Source organism: Hemicordylus capensis, chromosome 2 (genome assembly GCF_027244095.1).
Source record: "Hemicordylus capensis ecotype Gifberg chromosome 2, rHemCap1.1.pri, whole genome shotgun sequence".
In the NCBI taxonomy this organism is placed as follows: domain Eukaryota; kingdom Metazoa; phylum Chordata; class Lepidosauria; order Squamata; family Cordylidae; genus Hemicordylus; species Hemicordylus capensis.
The window spans coordinates 307,435,870-307,459,173 of record NC_069658.1 but is presented as its reverse complement, the minus strand read 5'-3'; the positions used below and the strand labels follow the sequence as shown (position 1 = coordinate 307,459,173).

Genomic DNA, 23,304 nt, shown 5'->3' with positions numbered 1-23,304 from the left:
AGGTTGTCACATATGTGCAATGGGCCCTGCATGGCTGGTTCATGACCTAGGCCATGAAGGTGCCCATTGCGCATGCACAGCCGCCTCCAAAATGGTCACCATGGTGGGGAAAAGGCCTGGAAAGGGCAGAAGACTGCCCAAACCAGACACTTTTTGCCAAAAAGTGTAGGCCAGTGGGGGAAGGCAAAACCTCCATGCCACACACACCCGCAGCCTTGGCAAAGCACCCTGGAAGGAGTAAATACAAAAATAATTTAAAAATTCAAAAGATATATTTGCAAACCCCCACCGAGCCAAACTGAACTGGGGGGATTCAAGGGAGGCAAAACCAAACTGGCCCAATCTGGTTCGAGGCAGCTTAGGACTCAAACCGAACTGGACCAGCCAGTTTTGTGCACACCTGTAACCCCAAAGTCCCTGTGAAGTCCCTGTGAGCACTTCACACATGATTCAGGTTTTGCATTATAAATTGGAATGTAGCCCACTTTAGATGCAGGATAAAAAATATCCACTTTTTGCATTGGTTTTTTATTTATTTATTTTTTTAGCAACATCGAACTCCAGTAATGTTTTTCAGTAAAGCCTGCTGTGTGGAAAGGTAGGGGTTCCAGCTGCCAAATCAACTGAAGGTGCTCATTGCAAGGAGCCCAAAGGTTCTCCTTGCAGCCACTGTCACCTGATGGAGATCCAATAATTATGCCAGGTCCCAAAGCATCCTCAAACTGCACACATAGAATCTCAGGGGAATGCAACCCCATCCAGTACAGGTTTAATACAAATACAACAATTTTTTATATACCACTTTTCAACACTCAGCACTCAGATTAGTAGGGTTCAACCAACAGTACTTCCATTTTGTCTGAATTAACTTTCAATGTGAGCCCTCATTCAGACCAGAATAGCCTCCAAGCACTGTTTTAGGGAATGAACACTAATTAAAACAATTCTATTTACTTTGGAGTGAGAAAGATTAAGAAGGGGCTGCATGGCTGCAAGGCTAAATAAATATATGAAGACGTAGGTTCAATTGAAATTAATTTCTTTTCATATCAGATACATGTGTCTATAAGTAGTGTGCAAGTTGGTTTTACTCCTAGCCTAGGTTTGTAAACTGTTGTAAACTGAATATGCTGTTCATTTTCTTAGGTGTGACTTCTAAAAAAATGCTCTTTTTCTAAATTTCCGTTTTTTAAAAAATGTAATTCAAAATTGCTATATGAAGGGAGTTTTTAAAAACACATTCTTTATCATTTCTATCAGCTGTAGGTATCCAGATGAAACTTGAGTTTTTTCAGAGGAAATTTTGGACTGCCAGTAGACAGGTATGTTGCAATTAGGCATTTAAAAGCCTTGTGTTATTGCCAGCCTTATCCTACAGAACTGATGAGAGTGACATATATATTTGACTGAATAACTACTTCGTTTTACCAGCAATACGTTTTGCCAGCCATTTTGGAAGGGTGGTATAGAAATTGAATTAATTAATTAATTAAATAAATAAATACATTAGAAGTACATTTTTAATTAAATAAAGCCTTTCTGATAAGTTTAGTATCAGAAAGTTTAGTATCATTTCACCCATGATCTTGGGTGAAAGTACATCCAAGGTAGGCCTTAGTGAAATACAGAACTGGAAATAATTTGTTAATACATCAGTTGCTCTGGAAACAAGATCAGGTAATTTTTAACTCCAAAATGTGGGGGACATTCAGATGGGTAGAACTTCAAAAGCATGCCTAGGAGAAACATTAGTTCAGCAAATGCAGGTATCATTCAATTTTGAAACATCAGCAAGTACTACTATTTTGTTTTTGTTTTGCTTTGCTTTGCTTAAATACCACCAGCAGGGTTGACAATTGTGTGGCAAGTGTACCAGTTGCACAAACTGACATGTTGCAGACATGCAAATGGATGTCGGAAGTACAGCCTTCCCAACCCCTGCCCTACACTCATTTGTTGTATGTGTAGAGGAAGGGCTGAAACATTTAAAAGGACTTTGATCTTTGCCCTTTGGCTTTACAGTTTAGGGGTTCAATCACAACTACCAGAACTGACATATTTTGTGTTGTGTTTCTTGATTTAGCCACTTACAGCACACACTGATTGGTGAGTACATTGCTCAGGGCTAACCCATATATGTGAGCAAGTAACATAGAACAAGTTCCAAAGAGCGAATAAGATTTGATAAGGCTGTAGAGATTATGGCGATTGATGCAGACAGCATGCACAGGAGAGCTGAAATTATGTTAGTCTAGGAAAGCATTTTCTCATACAATCTGGTACAATCACACAGGGTCAAAGAACGTTATAAGCTTAAACACCAGGTAGCAGCATTTTGCTTCAGATCACATTCACAAAGCAACACTAGCATGGCCTTTTTGAAGGATTAAAGGTGCCACTGATGTGTCCTCTCAGTCAGAAACAGGTATTTTCAGCTTAGTGTGGTGAGTCTTAGAGCCATGTTGGGCACATTCTTATCACATGGTCACCTATGCTTTTCTCTGTGCAAGTGAAGGTGACTGCTCCATCTCTGTGTACCAAGGCTCCTGTTTGAGTGCATAACAGATCAGCAGTAACACACTATTGAAAAGCTGCTTTTCATTAGTGACACATTATTGTCAGTGTGTTACATAATCAGACATACACCTCCGTGCATAGATAGGAAACAAGTCAACATGGGCAGAGGAACTGTGGCTGGAGTAAAGACAAGTGCAGTTCTTATTTGAACTGAGAATGTGTCTTTGCACTAAATTGGAATTAAAAATTACTTTTCATTTCCCCCTCTTATTAATACTTTAAAATGTCATGTATCTTTTGAAAATCCAAGAGCAGACTAGAAATTTATGTATTTCATGTGGTGGTGGTGTTGCATTCTTTCCCAGTGCACTTCGCTTGATGGTCGGTGTTCTATAAGCTGCGATGATGAGGTAAGTATTTTTATAGAATGGCAAGACAAGGATTTCAGACAGTTGTCTGTAGAATGTATTTAGAGGATAACTGAACTATTTATGTTTTAGAATTATCCTAAAGGTAAAGTGTGCCATCGAGTCGGTGTCGACTCCGGGCAACCACAGAGCCCTGTGGTTTTCTTTGGTAGAATACAGGAGAGGTTTACCATTGCCACCTCCTACACAGTGTGAGATGATGCCTTTCAGCATCTTCCTATATTGCTGCTGCCTGATAGAGGTGTTTCCCATAGTCTGGGAAACATACCAGCAAGAATTCAAAACAGCAACCTCATGCTTGCTAGGCAAGTCATTTCCCTGCTATGCCATTAGGTGTCACAAGAATTACCTTACGTGTATCAATACATGTTTATGCAACAAAAGATGCAAGTCTGGAAATCATGACAAGCCTCAACTTGTATATTTATTCAGGCCAAGACCAATTTATCCACTCAGCAGAATGAAATAGTGAAGTTTTGCCTGGACTGTACCATGTCAGGCTGCAAGTGGGGAAATCATATATCTGAATGCTTCCCAGGCAGTGGGGACTAAGTTCATGTAGAAAACTAGGATGTTGGTGAGAAGGATTCAGTCTAGCCTTCTTCCTGATATGGTGGTCTGCATGTTGCACAGTCAAATAAGCATTTCCAATCAGCCCACCGTGCTGCAGGTGCTTAAGAATGCACTGGAGTTCTTGTGCAAGTGCACAAATATTTAAAGTTTCAGGCTCACACTTCAGGAACACAAATTACATTGTTTCCAATGTAAGTTATGCCCACCCACAAGATCCCACCCACCCACAAGATGTGCAAGAATACTGATGCTTCTTTAGATGCCTGTAGAAGTGCAAACTGATTGGAAACACCCACATTACACTGTGGAAGGAGTGGGCTATTTTTTTTTTAATATACAGTGAGGTTTGTGGGGAGGATTAGCTGAAAGGGAAACATTCAAACATACAGTCTCCTACTCTAGGAAAAGCTTTAACACTTCCCTTTGCAGTATGCATACCCTGGTTCACTATGGGAGCCAAGATCTTCTTGCTCAATGGTATCTTCTGTACCAAGCTCCTTTCTTTGAAGCTGCCATGCTTTGGGTGGGGGGGGGGATATTTGAAAGGGTTTTCATATTTTGCTTTTTAAAACCCTATCTTGGTTTTCATTTTATGCTTTTCACATTATTCTGCCTGACCCTGAGTCCAAGCTATGTTAAGCATCTATGCTTTCTTTTAGTAGGCCTTTGATATATCACAGTATTTCCCTCTACAAGGTTAAGGGGCAGCCATTTAAAATATGCTCTGTAGAATTATAAATTTCAGATATTTCACTATCTTGGTTTGGCAGAGAGAGAGAGATGCCAGCTGGATGTAGATTTTAGAAATACGCTTTATCTTGGATTATCTCCAACACTTCCCATATACTCTTTTAAATATTCAGCCATCTCATTGTGGGTGAACCCTCTGCAATATTGCTGAACTCAGAGGGCTGTATCCAACCTTCTCACTTTTTAGTCACAAGCCTGCACAGTGTGCAGTCCAAGATGGGTAGAGATAATTTCCTTCATTTTGGCAGTACTGTTACATAAAGCATGGTGGTCCTTAAGGAACGTTTTCCCAACTCAAAGTTGTCCAACAATTGGATATATTTGTATGTTGTGGGATAGCTCTTCTCTTTCAACTAAGAGAAGGAGTTTACTTCAAGATGTGTTTCTAATTGCTTTCTCCTGGGGTGTATAATCTAAGTCATACATTTTCCAAAACACACATGCACACACAGAGAGACATCAATAAAGGTGTACTTGTATAAGAGACCTTTCATGAGATATTGAATGCTAATTTCATCCTCATTTAGTATTTATGTAGTTCCTATAATTTCTTATCTAGTACTCCTAATTTCTATCACCAAACTTTTAGTTTGGAATTGTTATAGTGTGGATGTTTGCAGTGACAGCTAGCACCTCCAAAATCTGGGCAGGTGAAGAGATTTCAGCAGCTAGTTCCACACTCACCATATCGCTATCCTCCTTGACAAATGCATACTCCTTCTGTCCTCTGGGAATGCTCTTATAAAAGGTGGTCCTCGATATCCACAGTTCTAGAATCCGCGGTTTGACGCATCTGTGGTTGGGCAATGTACACCTGACCTCATTCACGGTTCTAAAAATAGTGAAAAATTTGCCTGTCTGCATTTCCTAGTTGGCCAGAAATGGCCTCCAAGGCCATTTCCGGCCACCATTTTGCTGAAAGGAGCCATTTTGTGGCTCTTTTGTTTTAAAAATATCCCATGATTTTTCGTGAAAAATTGCCAGAATTGGGCAGGGCAGGGGGCACTGCTGGACAGCTGGAGACTGCAGAGCATGACAGGGTACTTTACTGCTCTTATTTCAGCCTCCTCCCTACTTTTTAACCTTCTTTTAATCTCCAGGAACCTAACCCCCCAATTCCGATTCACTCAAGTGCTCATTATGCACAGATTCATTACCTTCTGTTGTAGCAGATTATGTAAACCCCGCGGATAACGAGGGCAACCTGTATGCTTCAATTAGAGCTCAAACTTCAGAGCTCTAGACATTCGCCAGCTATTACTGGCAGCTGGGAAGTTTGGGGGCTGGGAGGCCCCTGGAACTTCCATAATGCACCACACAAGTGCACAGTGGCTTATGGGGAGCCTCCCAACTCCAGAGAGGAGCCCTGCAGTCACCTAGCCTCAGCTGCAAGCAGCCAGGGCTGGCAGATGGTCAGCATAACTGGGTTAAGAGGAGAGTGCTTGTTCCCTTAACCCCATTTAAGAGGGTGGCTGGCTCAGTGGCTTTGCCACCGAGACGCTGCCAGGAACGGGCACGATGCTGCTGGTTCTCACATGTGAGCAAGACAAGACTTGGATTTGTTAGCCCAGCATGTGAGAACAATCTCATAGAATAGCTGCTGTGAACACTTACTACCATGCACGAATGGAATGTTTCCTCCTGTATATAGCACTTTGATGAACTTCTTTAATGGCTGAATTTTAAAAAACTCATATTTTCTTATTTCACAGAATATTAACTGCTACCTCATTGATAATAATGGATTTATATTAGTTTCTGAAGACTATACCCAGGTAAGTAGAAATCTCCTCTCTCTTCTGCCTTTAAAAAGAACCCTCATACAAAATAATGTTCGTGTTAAGCTTTTGTGACTGATCCATATTTAAGGAATGAATAGCATGAGGTTTTTTTTGTTTTTTAAATTAAAATCTCCCTGCCCTAAAGCATGTACCTTGACTTTCTGGGGGTCTGAAATAATTTCTACCTCACAGTGGGGTGGGCCTGCTCTTAAGCTCATAAAAACTTTTAATTTATAGAACCCCTTTCTGCAGACATGTCTGTCACCTTTGAGGAATGTTTACCTTGAGGGGGGAGGTTTCACATGGAGCATTTTTCCCAATTTAGAAGGGTTTTATGCTTACATTTTGAAGTAAAGCATTATTAGGGAACTATAATATAGACTGTGGAAATTCCATATGAACAACATCCATTATAACAGTTGATATAGATTGTTAAAGTTTGTTCATAGCTTTGTGAAGAACTTCAGTTATTTAAGGAATATATAGTGAGAATTACTGAAAGAAGAATTTGCCACATTTTTTACTTTGGAAAATATGGAATAACAATGACTCAATATAGCAGCCATTGGTCAGGCAAACAACATATGTAACAAAAATACTATACAATGTACTAATCAGCAGGCTACACTGGAAATTTTTTTTTTAACTGCACAGATTAATTTGGACGAAATCTGGTAAAAGATGTAGCCACATTTTTTAAAAAGCATACAAAGAGTCATTATTATTGCTTCATTTAAATGAAAAGAACTAAAACTAAGAGGCAGTATTTTAAACTCATCCTTTACTCATACATCTCCCTTTGACAACTACTTTCCAGCATGCAGAAGGAAGGAGGTGGAGATAGAGAAGAGCATGAGTATCAATTCTGGGCTCAACAGCAGCCCAAGAATTTTGGGTGCCTGAGGTGAAATACCCAGTAGTGTTACCATGATTGGACCTTGGGGGGAATGTCCCTTGACCACTGGGGCTTGGAGGGCACCACAGAACCCATCTCCCCTCCCCCAGGAAAGTGCAAGAGAAAGCACCCAGCTGGTGAACAAAGCTGTGGCTGGGAGCAGGAGAGTGGTCCCATGTTGGCCCCTGCATCAACATGTGTCTGAAACGGACACAAGGGGTGTGGCCAGGGCACGTGCATGTGAGCAGCAAGGGTGGGACACAGGCATCAGGCTGTCTCCAGGCTGCTATCAAGCCTCCTACACCCCTGGACACACAAGATCCCCATCACCACCCCTTCCATTGCTGTATGCATAAAACAGATCCATTTCCACTAACATGCTTGTATTTGAAACGGAGGGGGAATGGGTGAAAAAGTAAGAATAGATGAGAGGAGAGTGGTGGCCTAGAGTGTCTCTTGGGATAAAATACTGGCCTCTCCTCATTTTCTTAGTACCCTGTTCCCTGTCTTTTCAAATATGACTGTTCCTTGGAGGGCAGCAGAGTGGCTTTATCCTTTGTGCACTGTGCTGCCAAGCCAGGTGGCAGCAGAGGAGGAGGCAGGGACAATTGTGGTGGCAAGTTGGGTGAGTGGTGGCAGCAGACACACAAAGAGGAGCAGGCAGCCACTACCCCTCTCATTTCCTGAAAATCTGCTGCCTACAAAAAACCAAAAAAAAAATCCTCCAGGTTGCCTCATGGATGAACCAGGCCCTGACTGGGCTGAGATTCTATAACAGTGCATGCCCTCATGAACTTTTCCATGTGTAAATCATGTCTAGACCATGTCTAGACTCATTTCAAACTGGCTTTCAGGTGGGCTGTGGGGTGGAGACTGCCCTGGTAGCCTGATGGATAGTCTCCAATTGGGAATTGACAGAGGGAGTGTGACTCTGTTGGTCCTTTTGGATCTCTCAGCGACTTTCGATACTATTGACCATAGTATCCTTCTGGAACGTCTGAGGGGATTGTGGGTGGAAGGCACTGCTTTGCAGTGGTTCCTCTCCTACCTCACGGGTAGATTCCAGATGGTGTCTCTTGGATACTGTTCTTCAAAATCTGAACTTTCCTATGGTGTCCCTCAGGGCTCCAAATTGTCTCTGAAATTGTTTAACATCTACATGAAACCACTGGGAGAGATCATCAGGGGATTTGGTGCAGGGTGTTATCAATATGCTGATGACACCCATATCTATTTCTCCATGTCAACATCATCAGGAGAAAGCATAACCTCCCTAAATGCCTGCCTGGAGGCAGTAATGGGCTGGATGAGGGATAACAAACTGAGGCTAAATCCAGATAAGATCGAGGTACTTATTGTGCGGGGTTGAAACTCAAGAAACTATTTTGATCTGCCAGTTCTGGATGAGGTCACGCTCCTCCAGAAGGAACAGGTATGCAGTCTGGGGCTATTTCTGGATCCAAACCTGGTGTCCCAAGTTGAGACGTTGGCCAGAGGTACTTTTTATCAGCTTCAGCGGATACGCCAGCTGTGTCCCTTTCTTGAGATTACTGCAATGCGCTCTATGTGGTGCTGCCTTTGTATATAGTCCAGAACGTGGTTCAGAATGTGGCAGCCAGGTTGGTCTCTGGGTCATCTAGGAGAGACCATATTACTCCAGTGTTGAAGGAATTGCACTGGCTACCAATACGTTTCCAGGCAAAATACAAGGTGATGGTCATTACCTATAAAGTCCTAAACAGCTTAGGCCCTGGGTATTTAAAATAATGTCTTCTTCACCATGAGCCCCACCATCTGCTAAGATCATCTGGAGAGATGCGCCTGCGGCTGCCACCAACTCATCTGGCGGCTACTCGGGAACTGGCCTTCTCCGTTGCAGCCCCTGGACTTCGAAATGTGCTCTCTGTTGAAATCAGAGCCTTCCCATCTCTGGCAACTTTTTAAAAGGCACTGAAGACACATTCATTCACCCGGCTTTTAATTAGATTCATAGTTTTAAATAATTTTAATACTGGGTTTTAAATGTTATTAATATTTTAAATTATTTTAATTGTTAATTGAGTTAATGTTTTAAATTATTTTAAGTGTAACCACCCAGAGATGCAAGTTTTGGGGGGTATAGAAATATTTCAAATAAATAAATAAATAAATATACATACAGAAAATAGAGATTTAAAAATCTGAATTCACTTTGCAGTCTCAGCTGAACAGTATCATCTGCAATTTTTTACAGTCTGGTTGACATGATGTGCAGTATTCTAGTGCTGGAATGCTCTGTGTTGGGAGCGTGCAGATGCACAGGCAGCCCCAATGCTGTTAGCAACGAGCAGTTGCACAAGCAGTGCTGCTGCAGTTATTCTAATTTGTCACTACTTGCACAACCGCTAGTTTATCTATCAATCAAATATTTATACTGTCCAATCTAATGGCCCTGGGCAGTTTACACCAAGATGGACAGTGGCAGATGCTGTCCCTCCTCACCAGAATCGTGGTCCTCAAAGTACTGCCCAGTTATCCAAGTTCCTCCTACATATTCCACACACAATTCTGCCTACTCAGAGCATGATATAGTGACACCCTATAAAAATTATATATTTTGATTGTTTACTCATTGACTGGTGATTCAGTGACAAAGAACAAACACCAGTTCACTATGTCAAAAAAGATGTACTGCTCCTTAACTATGAATTATTTGATGTGTGCCACCTGTTTCCCTACAATATATAAGATAAACTAGCATTCTTACATTTAGCACCTATAGATGTTTGCGAAATTCCCCTCTTGAAAATTTCCAGGGAGAATTATGTATTCTAGAGAATTAGTACAATTCTGTTGTATTGGTTGACATCCAGATGAACTTTTCTGAATAGTACTATTCAGAGAGTAATCTAAAGGGCTACTAAATTTCAATAGGTCTTCCTCAAGTAAATTTAGTCAGTATGTCAGTCAGTTAATTGAGCAGATCTAATAAAGTTTTGCAAAATGATCCAGCCAAAAAAAGTCCAAACAGGACTTTTAAATCCTGTTGATTTCAATAGGAGCATTATGCACATACTTTAAAATTGTTCCCTTTTGAATCAATTGGAATAAAAAAATCTTAACTTTGACTGGATCACAGCACAGTTGTTTCAAATTATGTTTTGTGTTGAAGATGATATTTAAAGGTAATGCATAGTTTAAGAATTAGTTTTGCTTACTGTGGATTTATATATGATTATATTGCTATGAATTTGCTTTTGGGAAAGGTGAGTTTTCTGGACTTGTTTGAGGAAGATGAGCTGTGTGACTTCCTTTTCCTTATTCAGACAGCCAACAGAACCTTGATGTGTTTAAGCAATAAAATTCAAATGATCTCCTTGCAAGTTTTATATATCCAAATACTTTGGAAAATGTCCCAAGTTTCCCCAAAATACAGAGAATGCAGTACTTGCTCTGTAAGCAGAGACATGCTTCTGCTTTTGGCCGGGCCTGTAATTTCTTTGCCAGCAAACTCCCAGGTTCATATCTGAAGGCGAATCCATCACTTATCAGGGTTTCATTAACACAAAACCCATGGAATCCATGCAGTGCCCCTTCTCCTCACAGAAATGTTGGAATTTGTCTTTTAAAGAGTAGACAGAGTGTATGCAATCCTTTTGTCCTTATGGATCTTGGAAGGAAAAAGTTGTTTCTATAGTACAAAGCAATACTTAGTTGCCTATATTCAGCACTCAGTCTAAATCTGTGTCAGGAAATGGGCCTAGCTAAGAGATAATTGTCCTTTGCAGGGATTGTCCAGAAAATCTATAACTTAAATGTTGTGTTTTCATCTAAGCTTTATCTTCATTATTCCATACCTTTTTAATTTATTGAACAAAGGCAAAATATAGACCACTTCCCAGTACAAAGCTATTTTGAACAGAATATAAACTTGTGTGTTTGATAAGATGAAGTTTTAATGGTTTTTAGCAGGTCACAAAGGGGAAATACACACACACACACACACACACACACACTTTTTATTATTTGTTTTGGAAATCCTTTCAAACTCTGTTTATATCTTTATGGAGCAGCATTTTAATCACATGGGTTTACACTCAGATTAGAGTATTTTCTTTACAAGCTTTAGGGTTGAGTGTATTTTTTGTATTTTATTTCCAACATCAGATGTTATGCAATGAACCTCAGTCTATTGTGTAAGCTCTCACATCTGCTCAAGGGATTATTTTGTAATCCCTATAACTTCTCCTAACAGTTAAGTCCTTTTCAATTTTTATGAAAGAGAAGTAGCCCTTAAAACTTCATTACATAGCTGTCAAAGCTGCTCTGATCACTTCCTAGGGTATCCCATTTTAAATTATAACTGATGCTGATTTGCATTTATCTAAATGCTGGTCATTTGTATGCTTCTTCTTACAGACTGGAAACTTCTTTGGTGAGGTTGAGGGTGCAGTGATGAACAAGTTGCTAATAATGGGCTCCTTTAAAAGGTAAGAAGTTTGCTTCCTCCTCTCCTTTACATAAATTAATCAAAAGTGACCAAGCGTGCCTGAAACAAGAAACAATTATTTCTTGACTTGTATTCATGTTTGGGTGACCTTAGTATGTTCAGCTAGACATCAATACAGGGAGTACTATTTTTATTTTATTTCTAACCTGTGTTTTAATCCAGAAGGTTCCCCTAAGTGACACATAAAATAATAAGATACAATGACTTTGGAGTTGTTTTCATTTGCTCTGTCACACAGCATTGCTCTGAGATGGCATTCCTTCACTCCTCTCCCAAATATACAGTTCTCATTAGGTCATTGGGGCTGTCCTTGTCACCTTTTATGTCATTTTATTCAGATGGGTGAATAAGGTGGTCAGTTGCCTGACTGAGTGTTCCTGTTCCATTTCCCAACAGGACTGCAGGCCTTTTCACTGTCCAAGGGGAGACAGAGAGGAGAATTACTATATATGCAGCTGATAGGTTTAGCCAATAAAGAACTTCCATGCAGCAAACGTGCTGAAAAGCATTACTGAAGGAACACTACTCCAGCTACCGTGAATATCAATAGCAAAATGCACTTCTCTGGAAGGATGATCCTTTCCCTTTATGAAGTTGGAACGGATAGTCAAGCTAGGGTTAAGACAAAATGCCACACTTCCATTTTGCTCAGATTAGTTTATTTACAAACTTTAGGCTTGAAAGTATATGTTGTATTTTGTAGGGTCAAACATGAAGCGGGGTTAACTTTTTGGAGATTTTCAAGGAGGTACAAAAAGAGACAAAGCTGGTGGTGAAGTTATAGCACTCTAGGGGAGCCTTTGTGTTTTTCCTCACGGGAGTTCCGGGAGCAGGGAGCATTGCCCACACTCTGATTGGCTTCATCACAGAATATTCTCACAACTTATCTTCCATGTTAGAAAAGCCAAATCTTCTGATTTGCCTGATCATAGTGGTGGATCTATGCCCAGGTGTAAGTCTACTGCAGTAAAAGCCAAGCCAGTGATGGAATAGCTAGAAATGGCTTTCCTCTTTCCAGTCCATCTTCTCAAAAATGCAGACACTCCCTCATGCTCCTCTTCTCAGCCCCAGCTAACCTGGCACTCACACACTGAAAGCAAGTACTCCTCCAAATCTGGCTCCCCACACAGAGCCATGTCCATTGCCATAGAGGTCTGCCATTTGACACTCTTCCAAAGACTCATTACATGAGGGGTTACATATATAAAATTTTTAAATTACAATACACTGTTTTCTGAACTTTGCATTATCCATCATGATAAAAATCTTTGCTTTTGATTTGATTTGCAAGCTTAGATGACTGCCCAGCTCACAGAGTTGAGCTCTTACTTCATTAGGCTCCAATGAACAGATACTCTAAAACAGATACTGTAACATTTCCCCATTTTTAGATGTGATTTTCCCATTGTTCTGTTGGTGTTTTCTTTTTATGTATAGATTACAGGTAGCATCCAGACTAAGGTATGAACCAGCAGAACACTTCTGCTTATGCACAAGGGGGGATTTTCACCTCGGAGACCCTCAGGGACATAGTTTTGGCAGACAGAGGGGGCAGCAGAGGAAAGGGGAATATAAAAAATCACTCCCCCCTCCATATGCAAGCAGAAGTGGTCCTCTTGCGCAAATCTTAGTCTGGATGCTCCCGTGTCCACAAACCAGCCAGTTCATCTTCTTGTAAATCTGGAGAATTATGTCAACATAAATGCCAATACTGTGGCTCAACTGCTTTGTGAATGAATAACTGGTTGTATAACATTATTAATACTTATGTAACGTTTCTGAAAAATAATACAACTGGACTTGTAACGATCCTGGATCACGCTGCCACTTCTTCAGTGTGTGAAGAAGCTGGATAAGAGTTGTGGTTTTAAAGATACAACCTACAAGCTGATGGAAAATCCACCTAGTGCAAGTGCAGGTAGCTAAGCCCCAGCAAAATCTTCTTGGTTTTTTAGGGTATATTTCAGCATGCTGAAATACATCCTAAAAAAACAAGAAGGAGCCATGGGTAGAGACATGTTTCACACACTGAAGAAACCATGGCAGTAGGGATATGCAGAACGTTTTGCCAGAGAAACGTTTGGAATCTAAACGGGCCATTTTGTGTTTCAAGCTCAAAAGAGAACACCCTTTAAATAAAGGGCCTGTTTCAAGCTTGGAATAGAACAATCCGCATTTCGACTGAAACACTATGGCATTCCGAGAGCCATTTCAAAGGTCTGTTTTTTGCTTGCTGATTAGTTTTCTGGCACTGGCTTAAAGTTGGCTTGTGATCTCCTTACTTCTTGGTTGGCTTGTTATACAAATCTGTTATCTTTGGCTGGGGGGAAGGAGGAAGGAACACAAAAGGATGGAATTCCAAAATGTATTCAAAGGGACTGGGAGGCAGAGAGAGAGCTCTTATACTGTGCCCATCTTGAAGAAGAGGATACATCAGGAGAGGAAGGAAGGTTTGATTTTGTGGATTTCTTCTGTCAGAACTGAATACAATAAGTTGTGCCGTTGCTGCTATAATTATCTCATTTTGCTGGATCTCAGATTGACAAAGGCAGAATTTGGGTGCCTTCCTCCCTTGAGTTGTGGTTTGTTTTGTTTGTTTTGATAGTGTTGTGGTGAGAAATTGACAGTGGCAGCTGTGTGTGTATGCACACACACACAATATTTCTTGGTGATTTCTGTGATGAGCTCTATGTATGGCCTTGAGACTAACGTGTGCTTCATTCACTGCTCAAGTCTGCTTTGCAATCTTCATTGCAAGGTGTACTCCTTCAAAATGTGGCTGAAGTTGCTCTAGTTGAGTTTATGGCTATGCTTGCTGTTAATTAAGGGTGCTGCTGTGACAGCTGTTGCAATGCTAGGAAGTAATGTAAGGAGTCATAATAATTGTGTGTGAAAGAACAACTTGTGCCAGTGATTTTACTGCAGCTCAGGCACTGTGTCTGGCAGTAGATTGTGGGTCAGTGATTCTTTTTTGGCCATTTTTGGACTGTGTTTGGAATGTGTCTTCTGCTTTGAGAGGATAGATTCCCTTTTTATTGTGTGTTTCTGCAGTGTTTTTCAAAGCAGGGCTGCAAAATGCATTGCAAATTGCAATACAAAACTTGTGTGCAGTGCAGTCTGTGAATTCAGCTTGTTCTGGCCATAGGGAACAATGGGAAACTCAAAAAACCCCATTGTTCACCCGCTTGCCCATTTCTTTTGTGGGTTGGGTCGTAGGTAGCACCCATCATGCCCTATCACACAATCAACTTTGGTGTCCCTAAGAGCTACCTGTGGGAGACAATGGGGTGTCTAGTGTTCCCCATTGTTTCCTATGGCCAAAACACTTGAAACGTTTTGAGTTAACAGCCGGCTCGATTGCTGTTTTGATGGAACATTTTGGCCACTTTACTTTTTGTTTCAAGCTCAAAACAGAATACAAAATCTGTTTTGTGTACATCTCTACAGGGTGACAAATCTGTTATTTTAAAGATGAACATAGGAACATGGGAAGCTGCCATATACTGAGTCAGACCATAGGTCTATCTAGCTCAGTATTGTCTACACAGACTGGCAGTGGCTTCTCCAAGTCTGCATGCAGGAATCTTTCTCAACCCTATCTTGGAGATGCCGGGGAGGGAACTTGGAGCCAAATAATCCATACACTGATGGAATACCCACCTAATGCAAGTGAGGCTGCTGAGCCACATTAAAATCCCAGATATATCTAGGATCCTGCATAGCAAGGTACAGCCCAGCTAAACTATATCTGCTGAAGCTACTGGTTGGAGCAGTCGCAATGGGTCTCAGTCAGGAGCCAAAAGGTCCCATTCCTCCCAGAACTGTCTGTTTACCAATAGTACTTGCTGCAGAGGGGTCAGGATGCACACATGGAAACATTTAGAAGTTAGGAATGTAGAACTGGTGCAATACATTTCATGGACCATACCTTACTTTTCAGTTTCTCCTTTCACTCTTCAGCATGATTTATTCATTTAGATCTTGAAGCATTATGTGAAGGTATTTCACTGAGTTTTGCAGTTAAAACACATTCTCTAAGCATGAAGATTGGCCCAAAGCATTCCACTGAAAAGCTTGCATAGTTTCAGAAAATCTACCTTTTAAAAATGAATCAAATGACAGTTGAATAGCCTCCCCACACTTGGACATGGTTTGGTGCACTGAGATGTGGTGTATGTGAATTTAGTAATGAAATCTGAGAAGGCAGAGATGTTCCAGTCATTTAATGAATAAATCACCTGTCATTGATGTATTTTCATTATGCATTTACAGTATGCATAATGCAGCACTGCAAAAATGCAATCCAAATTTACTGGTGGTAATCTACTCACCAGTCTATACAAGAAAAAGATGATGTGCCCATGCAGATTGATCATCCCCTTCAGGCCAGTTAGAAAGGAAGGGTTTGGGCTTCATGTTTCTGCTTTCTTTTTTACTATTCCAAGGTCTTACTAGAGGCTTTCTGATGAAAGAGATACAAATCTACCTCCTGTTCATATAACACACAGCCATAATAGTCTAATATCTACTGTATCTCTGTGCAACATACAATGTTCAATAACAAAGCAGAAAACAAACCTGATTTTACCTTTCACTCAGGCCCAACACAGCTTATACCTGTACCATTGCCATATACTCAGTAACTCAGCTTTTACCAAAACTAAGCGCTGGGGGGGGGGAGAAGGAGGAGGGGTAAGTGCACCCTCCCCCCCATTAAAGCCAGACCCCCCACCCCCCCTCAAGCCACTCCCACCCAGTTCCGTGCACATCCCTACCTTTCAGCACTGGAAGCCTTTAGAGTAATCCAACTGCAAAGTGGATCTTTTTCTAATATTTGTTTTCTCCAAAAATTAATCAAATATATGCATAATCACTTAAGAATGGTTCGTATGAACTGATGCTGCATGCTTGTATGATTGAGTTCCCAGACTGCAGCAGTAATGGCTATAACCAGAAACATATGGATTTAGTCAATTGGGTGATGCCATTTTGGTCAGGGATTTCAGTGCTGCTAAACCCCCAGCAAAGCCTTGCAATTGTATAGGGAAACAATTCTAGCATCCACCTGGTTCAGAATTATGGTTAGCAGAGGTGTATCTAGCGAAAATAGCGCCTAGGGCAAGCACTGAAATTGCGCCCCCTGTCCAAACATCTGACACCCATCTTTCAGATAACTTTACCATAATATCAGCTGAAAAATACAAGTCAATCTCGTTAATTTTTTAATATCATCTTTTAATATTTCAAAAACTATTTAGCAGTGGACTTAGCCAGATCAAAAAATGCTGGAAAACTACAAATTTCAGTATGCTGAGGCTCATGAAATACCCAAATACTATGTGGAGGTGTACTTGGAAAACTAAACAGAAGTGCCTGTCTAATTCTCTACTATGCATTGTAGCATCACTATTACATCAGTTTTAAAAATAAATGGAGAATTTGACTTTTCCCAGATACTCTGAAAATAATTAAAGGATATGCAGAGTAAACTGTGTCACTGCTTGGAATATATTCTAGTATTCCAGAAAGACAGTTAAAATGAGAGAAAGGGAGCAAGAAACTCTCAGTGGGTCTTAATACTAAGAATTTCACACTGATTCAAAGACAAACTCACCATTAATAGCCATAATATTAAGACATCACATTTAACTCACTTATCACAAGAAGCAAAGTAAGTGCAAATGAATACAATCCTAGCTCATAAGCTTCAGCTCAGTATTCACAAGCCCTGATTCTCTGTACATAGTGCCAAACTGAATATGTGTACAGTGACTAATATTACTATTATTTTTTTAAAAAAAATTACCTGTAGCCCCTTCAGGGGGCTTCCTAAAGGCTGTAGGGGGGTCTGCAAAGGTTCCCCCTCCCCCTGCTGGCCTCTAGGGCTTCGCAGGGACCATTTGAGCAAGTGCAGTGGCCATTTAAGATTTTTTTTTAATGGCCACTGAAAACAAAATGGCCACTGGGAATGTTCAAGTGGCCTCTATGAGGCCTGGAATGGCCTAGGGCCTCACAGAGGCCATTTGAGCATGCGCGGTGGCCATTTTGTTTTTGGTGGTCATTAAAAATTTTTTTTAATTTTTAAAAATGGTGCCCCCCTTCAAGTGGTGCCCGGGGCATGTGCCCTGCCTGCCCTACCCTAGATACGCCCCTGATGGTCAGCACTGTGGCTTGGGAAAGAACCATGTTTACTATCCACCATCGAACAGCAGTTTGTACGAACTGGCCCTTGGTTGCATTTTTATCTGCAACAGTTTGTCTGTAGTCTTGTTTTGGATTTACAGCAAGGTAGTTGCTATAAGCAAAGCAAAAAAAAACCAAAACCTTGAAGTATAAAAAACAATCTGAGAGTACCTCTGAGAATAAGCAGAATAACTTCCCTGCCACCTATGAGAAACCACAGTCAGCTTCTTCACATTCAGCATAATTCTTCCAGCAACCTTGAGTCCTGAAAACGCTCTCTTTCCCCCATTGTCTCTAATTAGGCAAGGCCTATTCACACATTATGTTCAACACATGTACAAACTGTGTACAGTGTATGCACATACTGATTCCAGGGCATAGCCACTGGTGTTCACATGTGCCCAGTGAACATGAGCCACCACACTCTCAGGATTCACTGCTGCCTGCTCCACTGCTTCCTCCTCCACTTGCTGCCACCGCCACTTTTGACTTCATCCTCCTCTCACCACCAGTGCCATTATGCTCCCTGCTGTTTAAGGGTGAGTGGGGGGATGCCATGGGTCCTCTCTCACTAGTGTGAGAGAGGATGCACCTCATCCTCTTACACAACACTCCAAGAGCCTGCTGGAAACTCCCAGCAGGCTCAAGGAGCAGCAAGTGAGGGGATGGGATATGTCCTCCCTCATGCTAGTGAGAGAGTATGCATGGAATCCTCCTGTGCACCCTGAAACAGCAAGGGGTGTAATAGTGAGAGTAGTGGCAAGAGAAGGCAAGAGGAAGCACGGGAAGGAAAGGCAGGATGCAATGTACCAGCCCCCACAAACAAGCGGTGGGGAGGGCAATGGGGGAGAACGCAGGCTGCCATGGACTTGCTACACCCCTGTAGCAATTTGTACACAGGTACAATTATTGACATGTGGTAGTCGACATATGTACAGCAGTACACTTATCTGTACCTCTATCTGAGAGGGTCTATATTCAGGTTCACTTTTTAAGATGAATGCATCTACAATCGTTCAGACAAGAACATGTACATGTGTACAGACATCGGAACTCATGCAAACCATAGTGGTTGAATAGGGCTACAGTCACTTATATAACATAAGGACAGCCCAGATAGATCCGTCCAAGGCCCATCTCGTCCAGCATCCTGTTTCATACAGTGGCCTACCAGATGCCTCTGGGAAGACCACAGGCTAGAGGCGAGGGCATGCCTTCTCTCTTACTGTTGCTCCCCTGTAACTGGTATTGAGAGGCATCATGCCTCTGAGGCTGGAGGTGGCCCATAGACATCAGACTAATAGCCTTTGATAGACCTGTCTTCCATGAAATTGTCTAAGCCCCTTTTAAAGCCATGCAGGCTGGTGGCTTTCATCACATCTTGTGGCATATAATTCCATAGATTAACTATGAGTGATGTGGGAAAGTACTTCCTGTTGGCAGTCCTAAATCTCCCGAACTTCAGTTTCATGGGATTACCCATGGTTCTAGTGGGTAATTATATATGCTTCTATCATGTCTTCCCATAGTCACCTCTATTCTAAACTAAAGAGCCCCGTAAGGAAGAACCTCCTAAGGAAGGTGCTGCAGGCACTAGGCCCGGTTCGGTTTGGCCGGTTCGGTTTGACTCGAACCAGACCTGACCAGTTCAGTCCAGTACCCCTTCGGACCCCCCCCCCCCCCGGTTTGGTTTGTCCAGGTGAGTTCGCAGACCTTTTTAAAAAATAATTAAAAAAATTTTTTTTACCTTACCCACTTCAGGGGAGTTGTTGGAGGCGGCAGGGGGGTCCACGGAGGTTCCCCCTCCCCCCGCCGGGCTTCCTTGCAGCCCAAACCAGCCCGTTTGGCCGGCTCTTCGGCCCATTCAGACCTTCCCCTTCTGGCGCGGTGGCCGTTCTGGAGGCCGCCGCGCCTGCGGTTGGTCTCTGCGTGACCCACACATTTAGTAACACATTTCCTTTCAGTCCTTGTATTGTCACCCATAATGATGCTGTGGAGGACTCTGATCCTGCTGGGCTTTCTAGCTTATTGGATTCTATCCCTTCTTTAATATACAATGCTACTTTACCCCCAATCTGCCGCTCCCTGTCCCTTTCTGTAGAGTTTGTATCCAGGAATAACAGTGTCCCACTGGTTCTCACCATTTTATCAGGTTTCCATTATGCCCACTATATCTATGTTATCTTTAGCAACCAAGCACTCCAGTTCACCCATCTTGGCTCAGAGGCGTCCGGCATTGGTCTATAGACACCAATATGCCAAGTCGCTTACATGTTATTAGCATGTGCTGTCTCCCTTATTGTCATTTGACCTTTTTGACCATCTGTCTTACTCCTGGGTCTTCTGGTTTATCCCTTCTGGTTTATCCAACCCTTCTGGTTTATCCAAAACATCTTCACCCTCGCACCTTAGGGGATTTTGTTTGCTGAACTAGACACCACCTGGTTCCTGTCAGCAATACCCCAGGCCTCATTTTAAAAAATGTACAGCCTTTTTTATTTTAAGCACCAGCAGTTTGGTTTCATCTTTGTTCAAGTGGAGCCCATCCCTTTTGAACAGGTTTTGCTTGCCGCAAAATGTATCCCAGTGTCTAACAAATCAAATCCCCTCCTCGCAGCACCACTGTCTCATCCACACATTGAGAACCCTCAGCAATGCCTATCTCACTGGCCCTGAGTGTGGAACAGGTAGAACGCTACATTGGCGGTCCTGGACTTCAGTCTGCTACCTAGCAGTCTAAATTTGGCTTCCAGGACTTCCTGATTGCATTTCCCAACATAGTTGTCCATGTGCACCATGACAGCTGCTTCCTCCCCAGCAATGCCTAACAGCCTATCTAGATGCATCATGATGTCCACAATCTTCACACCAGGCAGGCAAGTCATCATGTGGTCTACATGCAAGTCATAAACCCATCTCCCTAGAAATACCCACTACTAGGAGGCTACCCACTCCCAATAGGAGTATCCCCTGTGTGAGAGGATATGGGTGCATCTCCCAAGGAAGTGGTCCCTTCTAAGGGAGCATTTCCCTTTTCCTCAGTCTGATGTCCTCCTTCCCTGAGACCTTCATTCTCCATTACAGCATAGGCGCCATCAGCCTGGGAGTGGGATGCCTCTATCACATCCCAGAGGTTCTCATCCACACACCTCTCTGCCTCCCTGGCGGGGGTCAGCCATCTTGGCTTTGAGGGAACAAACCTGTTCCCTGAGAGCCAAGAACTCTTTTCACTGAGCAAACACCCTAGACCTCTTCCCTTCAGGCAGATAGTAATACATGCAGCACTCGGTGAAATACACTGGGAAGCACCCCCTCTCCTGCTGGCATTCTACCTTCATAATTGGTTTGATTGACTATTCAGAATATATAGAGCTTGTTCACTTGAAAGCTATGTCTAGGGTGCAGTTGTAAGCTGAGTAAAGGTTTTACGTTCCGTCCAAGAAAATTACAAAGGTGTGGCAATACTCAACTTCTCCTCACACTGGATATCTCTTCTGTGATAAGGTGGACAACTTGTGTGTCACCCCACACAGTTCCCCATCTAACGCCCACTAAACCCCTGTAAACTTCCTTCAATATTTGTTTGCAAATGACTATTATCAAAGTTCCCCTGGCCTGTCTTGTCAAGAGCTCCTTCCAAACTGAGCAAATTCAGGAATGTGGCCCCTCCCTGCAGCTGTGTGACTCACCTGAAGCTAATCCAGACCCACTGTCTTTCTAGCACAATTGAATCTGAAACTAGCCAGCCAGAAATCAAACTTTAGGATAGCCTAGCCCTAAACAAGTCACATTTTCCTTTCCCCATTGTTTCCTTGTTGGTTGATTTATTGATATTCTTACTTGCTTGCTTGCTTGCTGTTGTCTCTCAAAAGAAATCAAGCTTCCTGCCTCCTATGGTCTGAGTTTTGTCTTGTCAAGAGCCAGACTTGGTCCTTCCATCTTGGTGTTATAGTAAACCTGATGTTCAAGGTATTGTACTGGTGTGTACCACTGTAACAACTGTAGGACTGCTGGCAGAAAACCACTCTCTCAAATTGTATTACCTTTGAAGGTCATCTGAGGAAAATTTTCCAAAGTCTTTCTTCTGTAAAACACCTGCATTGTTGCTGGATGTTACTCTACGTATAGCAGTTTCCAAAGGCATAGGCCTTTGGTTTACTGTACTGCAAAAAAGGATATTTAGCAGACATTCATAGGACTTTTGCCATTGCAATAGTATTTTGCAGAATGCTGATTTCCAATTGGTCCAGAAATTATATTTTCCTGGTTGCTGTGAAGGAGCATAGCTCAGCAGTAAAGCATATGCTTTGCATGCAGGTGTTCAATCATTGACATTTCCAGGTAAGGCTGGAAAACCCTGCCTGAAACTCTGGAAACCTACTTCAGATTATTGTGAATAATCTTGACCTAGATGGTTCAATGGTCTGACTTCATACAACAGCTTCATATATTCATACGTGGGCAGTGGAAATAACTACAGCTATCCTATGAAGAATATTTTCCAACTGAATAATAGAACTAAAGGACTGGAAAGGACCAAAATGTCATCTAATTTAATTTATGCATAATCCCTGGAAGGGACAATACTCATAGATCACAACTCCTAACCGCCACTCAGTTTGCTCCACAACCATTTAATTATAATGTTCCAGACTATGGCTTTACCCATATGATTTTGGTTAACTGTTAACTACAAAACCTATTATCCCATTTTTAGCCTACTTTCCAATAGGCTTATGAGATCACCTGGCATTCTGTGTGTGTGTCCATATGTCTGTCTGTGTGTCCCTCCCCCATCTACTTTGTAACACCTGGACCAATAGGAACCAAATCAGGTACAGTTGTAGGGACACATAGGGACACCTCAACGGTGTAGCTTGTGATGATGTCATCCACCCTGATTCAAGATGGTGGACACATAAAATTTTGAGGCACAAGTGGGCTAACGTGAACTGCCTAACCAATTTGAACCAAATTAGGTACAGTTGTAGTGAGTGACACACAGGGACACCTCAATGGCATAGTTTGTGATGATGTCACCCACTCAGATTCAAGATGGCAGACACATAAACATTTGAGGCACAAGTGCGCTAACTTATGAACCACTTAACCTATTTGAACCAAGTTTGCTACAGCCGTAGGGCATTGGAGAGACCTTAGTGTCATAGTTTGTGATGATGTCAGTCACCCCAGTCCAAGATTGCTGGCATGTGAATTCTTGAGGGGCAAATACAGTAACCTGAGGACTCTCTAACTGATTTGGATCAAATTTGGTACAGTTGTAGTGAGTGATACACAGGGACTCCTCAATGGTGTAGTTTGTAATGATGTCATCCATCCCAATCCAAGATGGCGGACACAAGAACATTTGAGGTATAAGAGATCTACCCTGTGGACCTAAAATTGATCCAAATTTAGTCCAGTTGTAGAAACAGAGAAAGGAAAGTAGGCTGATTAGTTCTCACTATGACAGCTTGTTATAAAGGTTATATGGACAAATCTTGGGGTATTGGAGCAGTCCTAACTGAGAATTATAAAGCAAGCATTGTCAAATGTTCAATTGATGCAGAAGGATAGATGGAACTAGACATTCAGAATGGACATTCTAAAATTTAGCAAAAAGAATTAATTGCATTTTTGAACAATTTTGCTGAAATGGCTTTTAGTGATGTTCAAGGGGAGAGACTA

The 23,304-nt window shown here is 41.9% G+C and overlaps 1 protein-coding gene across 6 annotated transcripts in view; it reads left to right on the top strand.

Annotated features, from left to right (window-relative positions):
* The window catches only part of CACNA2D3 (calcium voltage-gated channel auxiliary subunit alpha2delta 3), an 878,040-nt gene that overhangs the window by 792,701 nt on the left and 62,035 nt on the right, over positions 1-23,304 (top strand). For all 6 annotated transcript variants that reach the window (XM_053293293.1, XM_053293291.1, XM_053293290.1 and 3 more), the window contains 4 exons: positions 1,261-1,322; positions 2,883-2,927; positions 5,981-6,043; positions 11,343-11,413. In XM_053293293.1, coding sequence (XP_053149268.1) covers positions 1,261-1,322; positions 2,883-2,927; positions 5,981-6,043; positions 11,343-11,413 — 241 coding nt within the window. The remainder of the gene's footprint in view (positions 1-1,260; positions 1,323-2,882; positions 2,928-5,980; positions 6,044-11,342; positions 11,414-23,304) is intronic.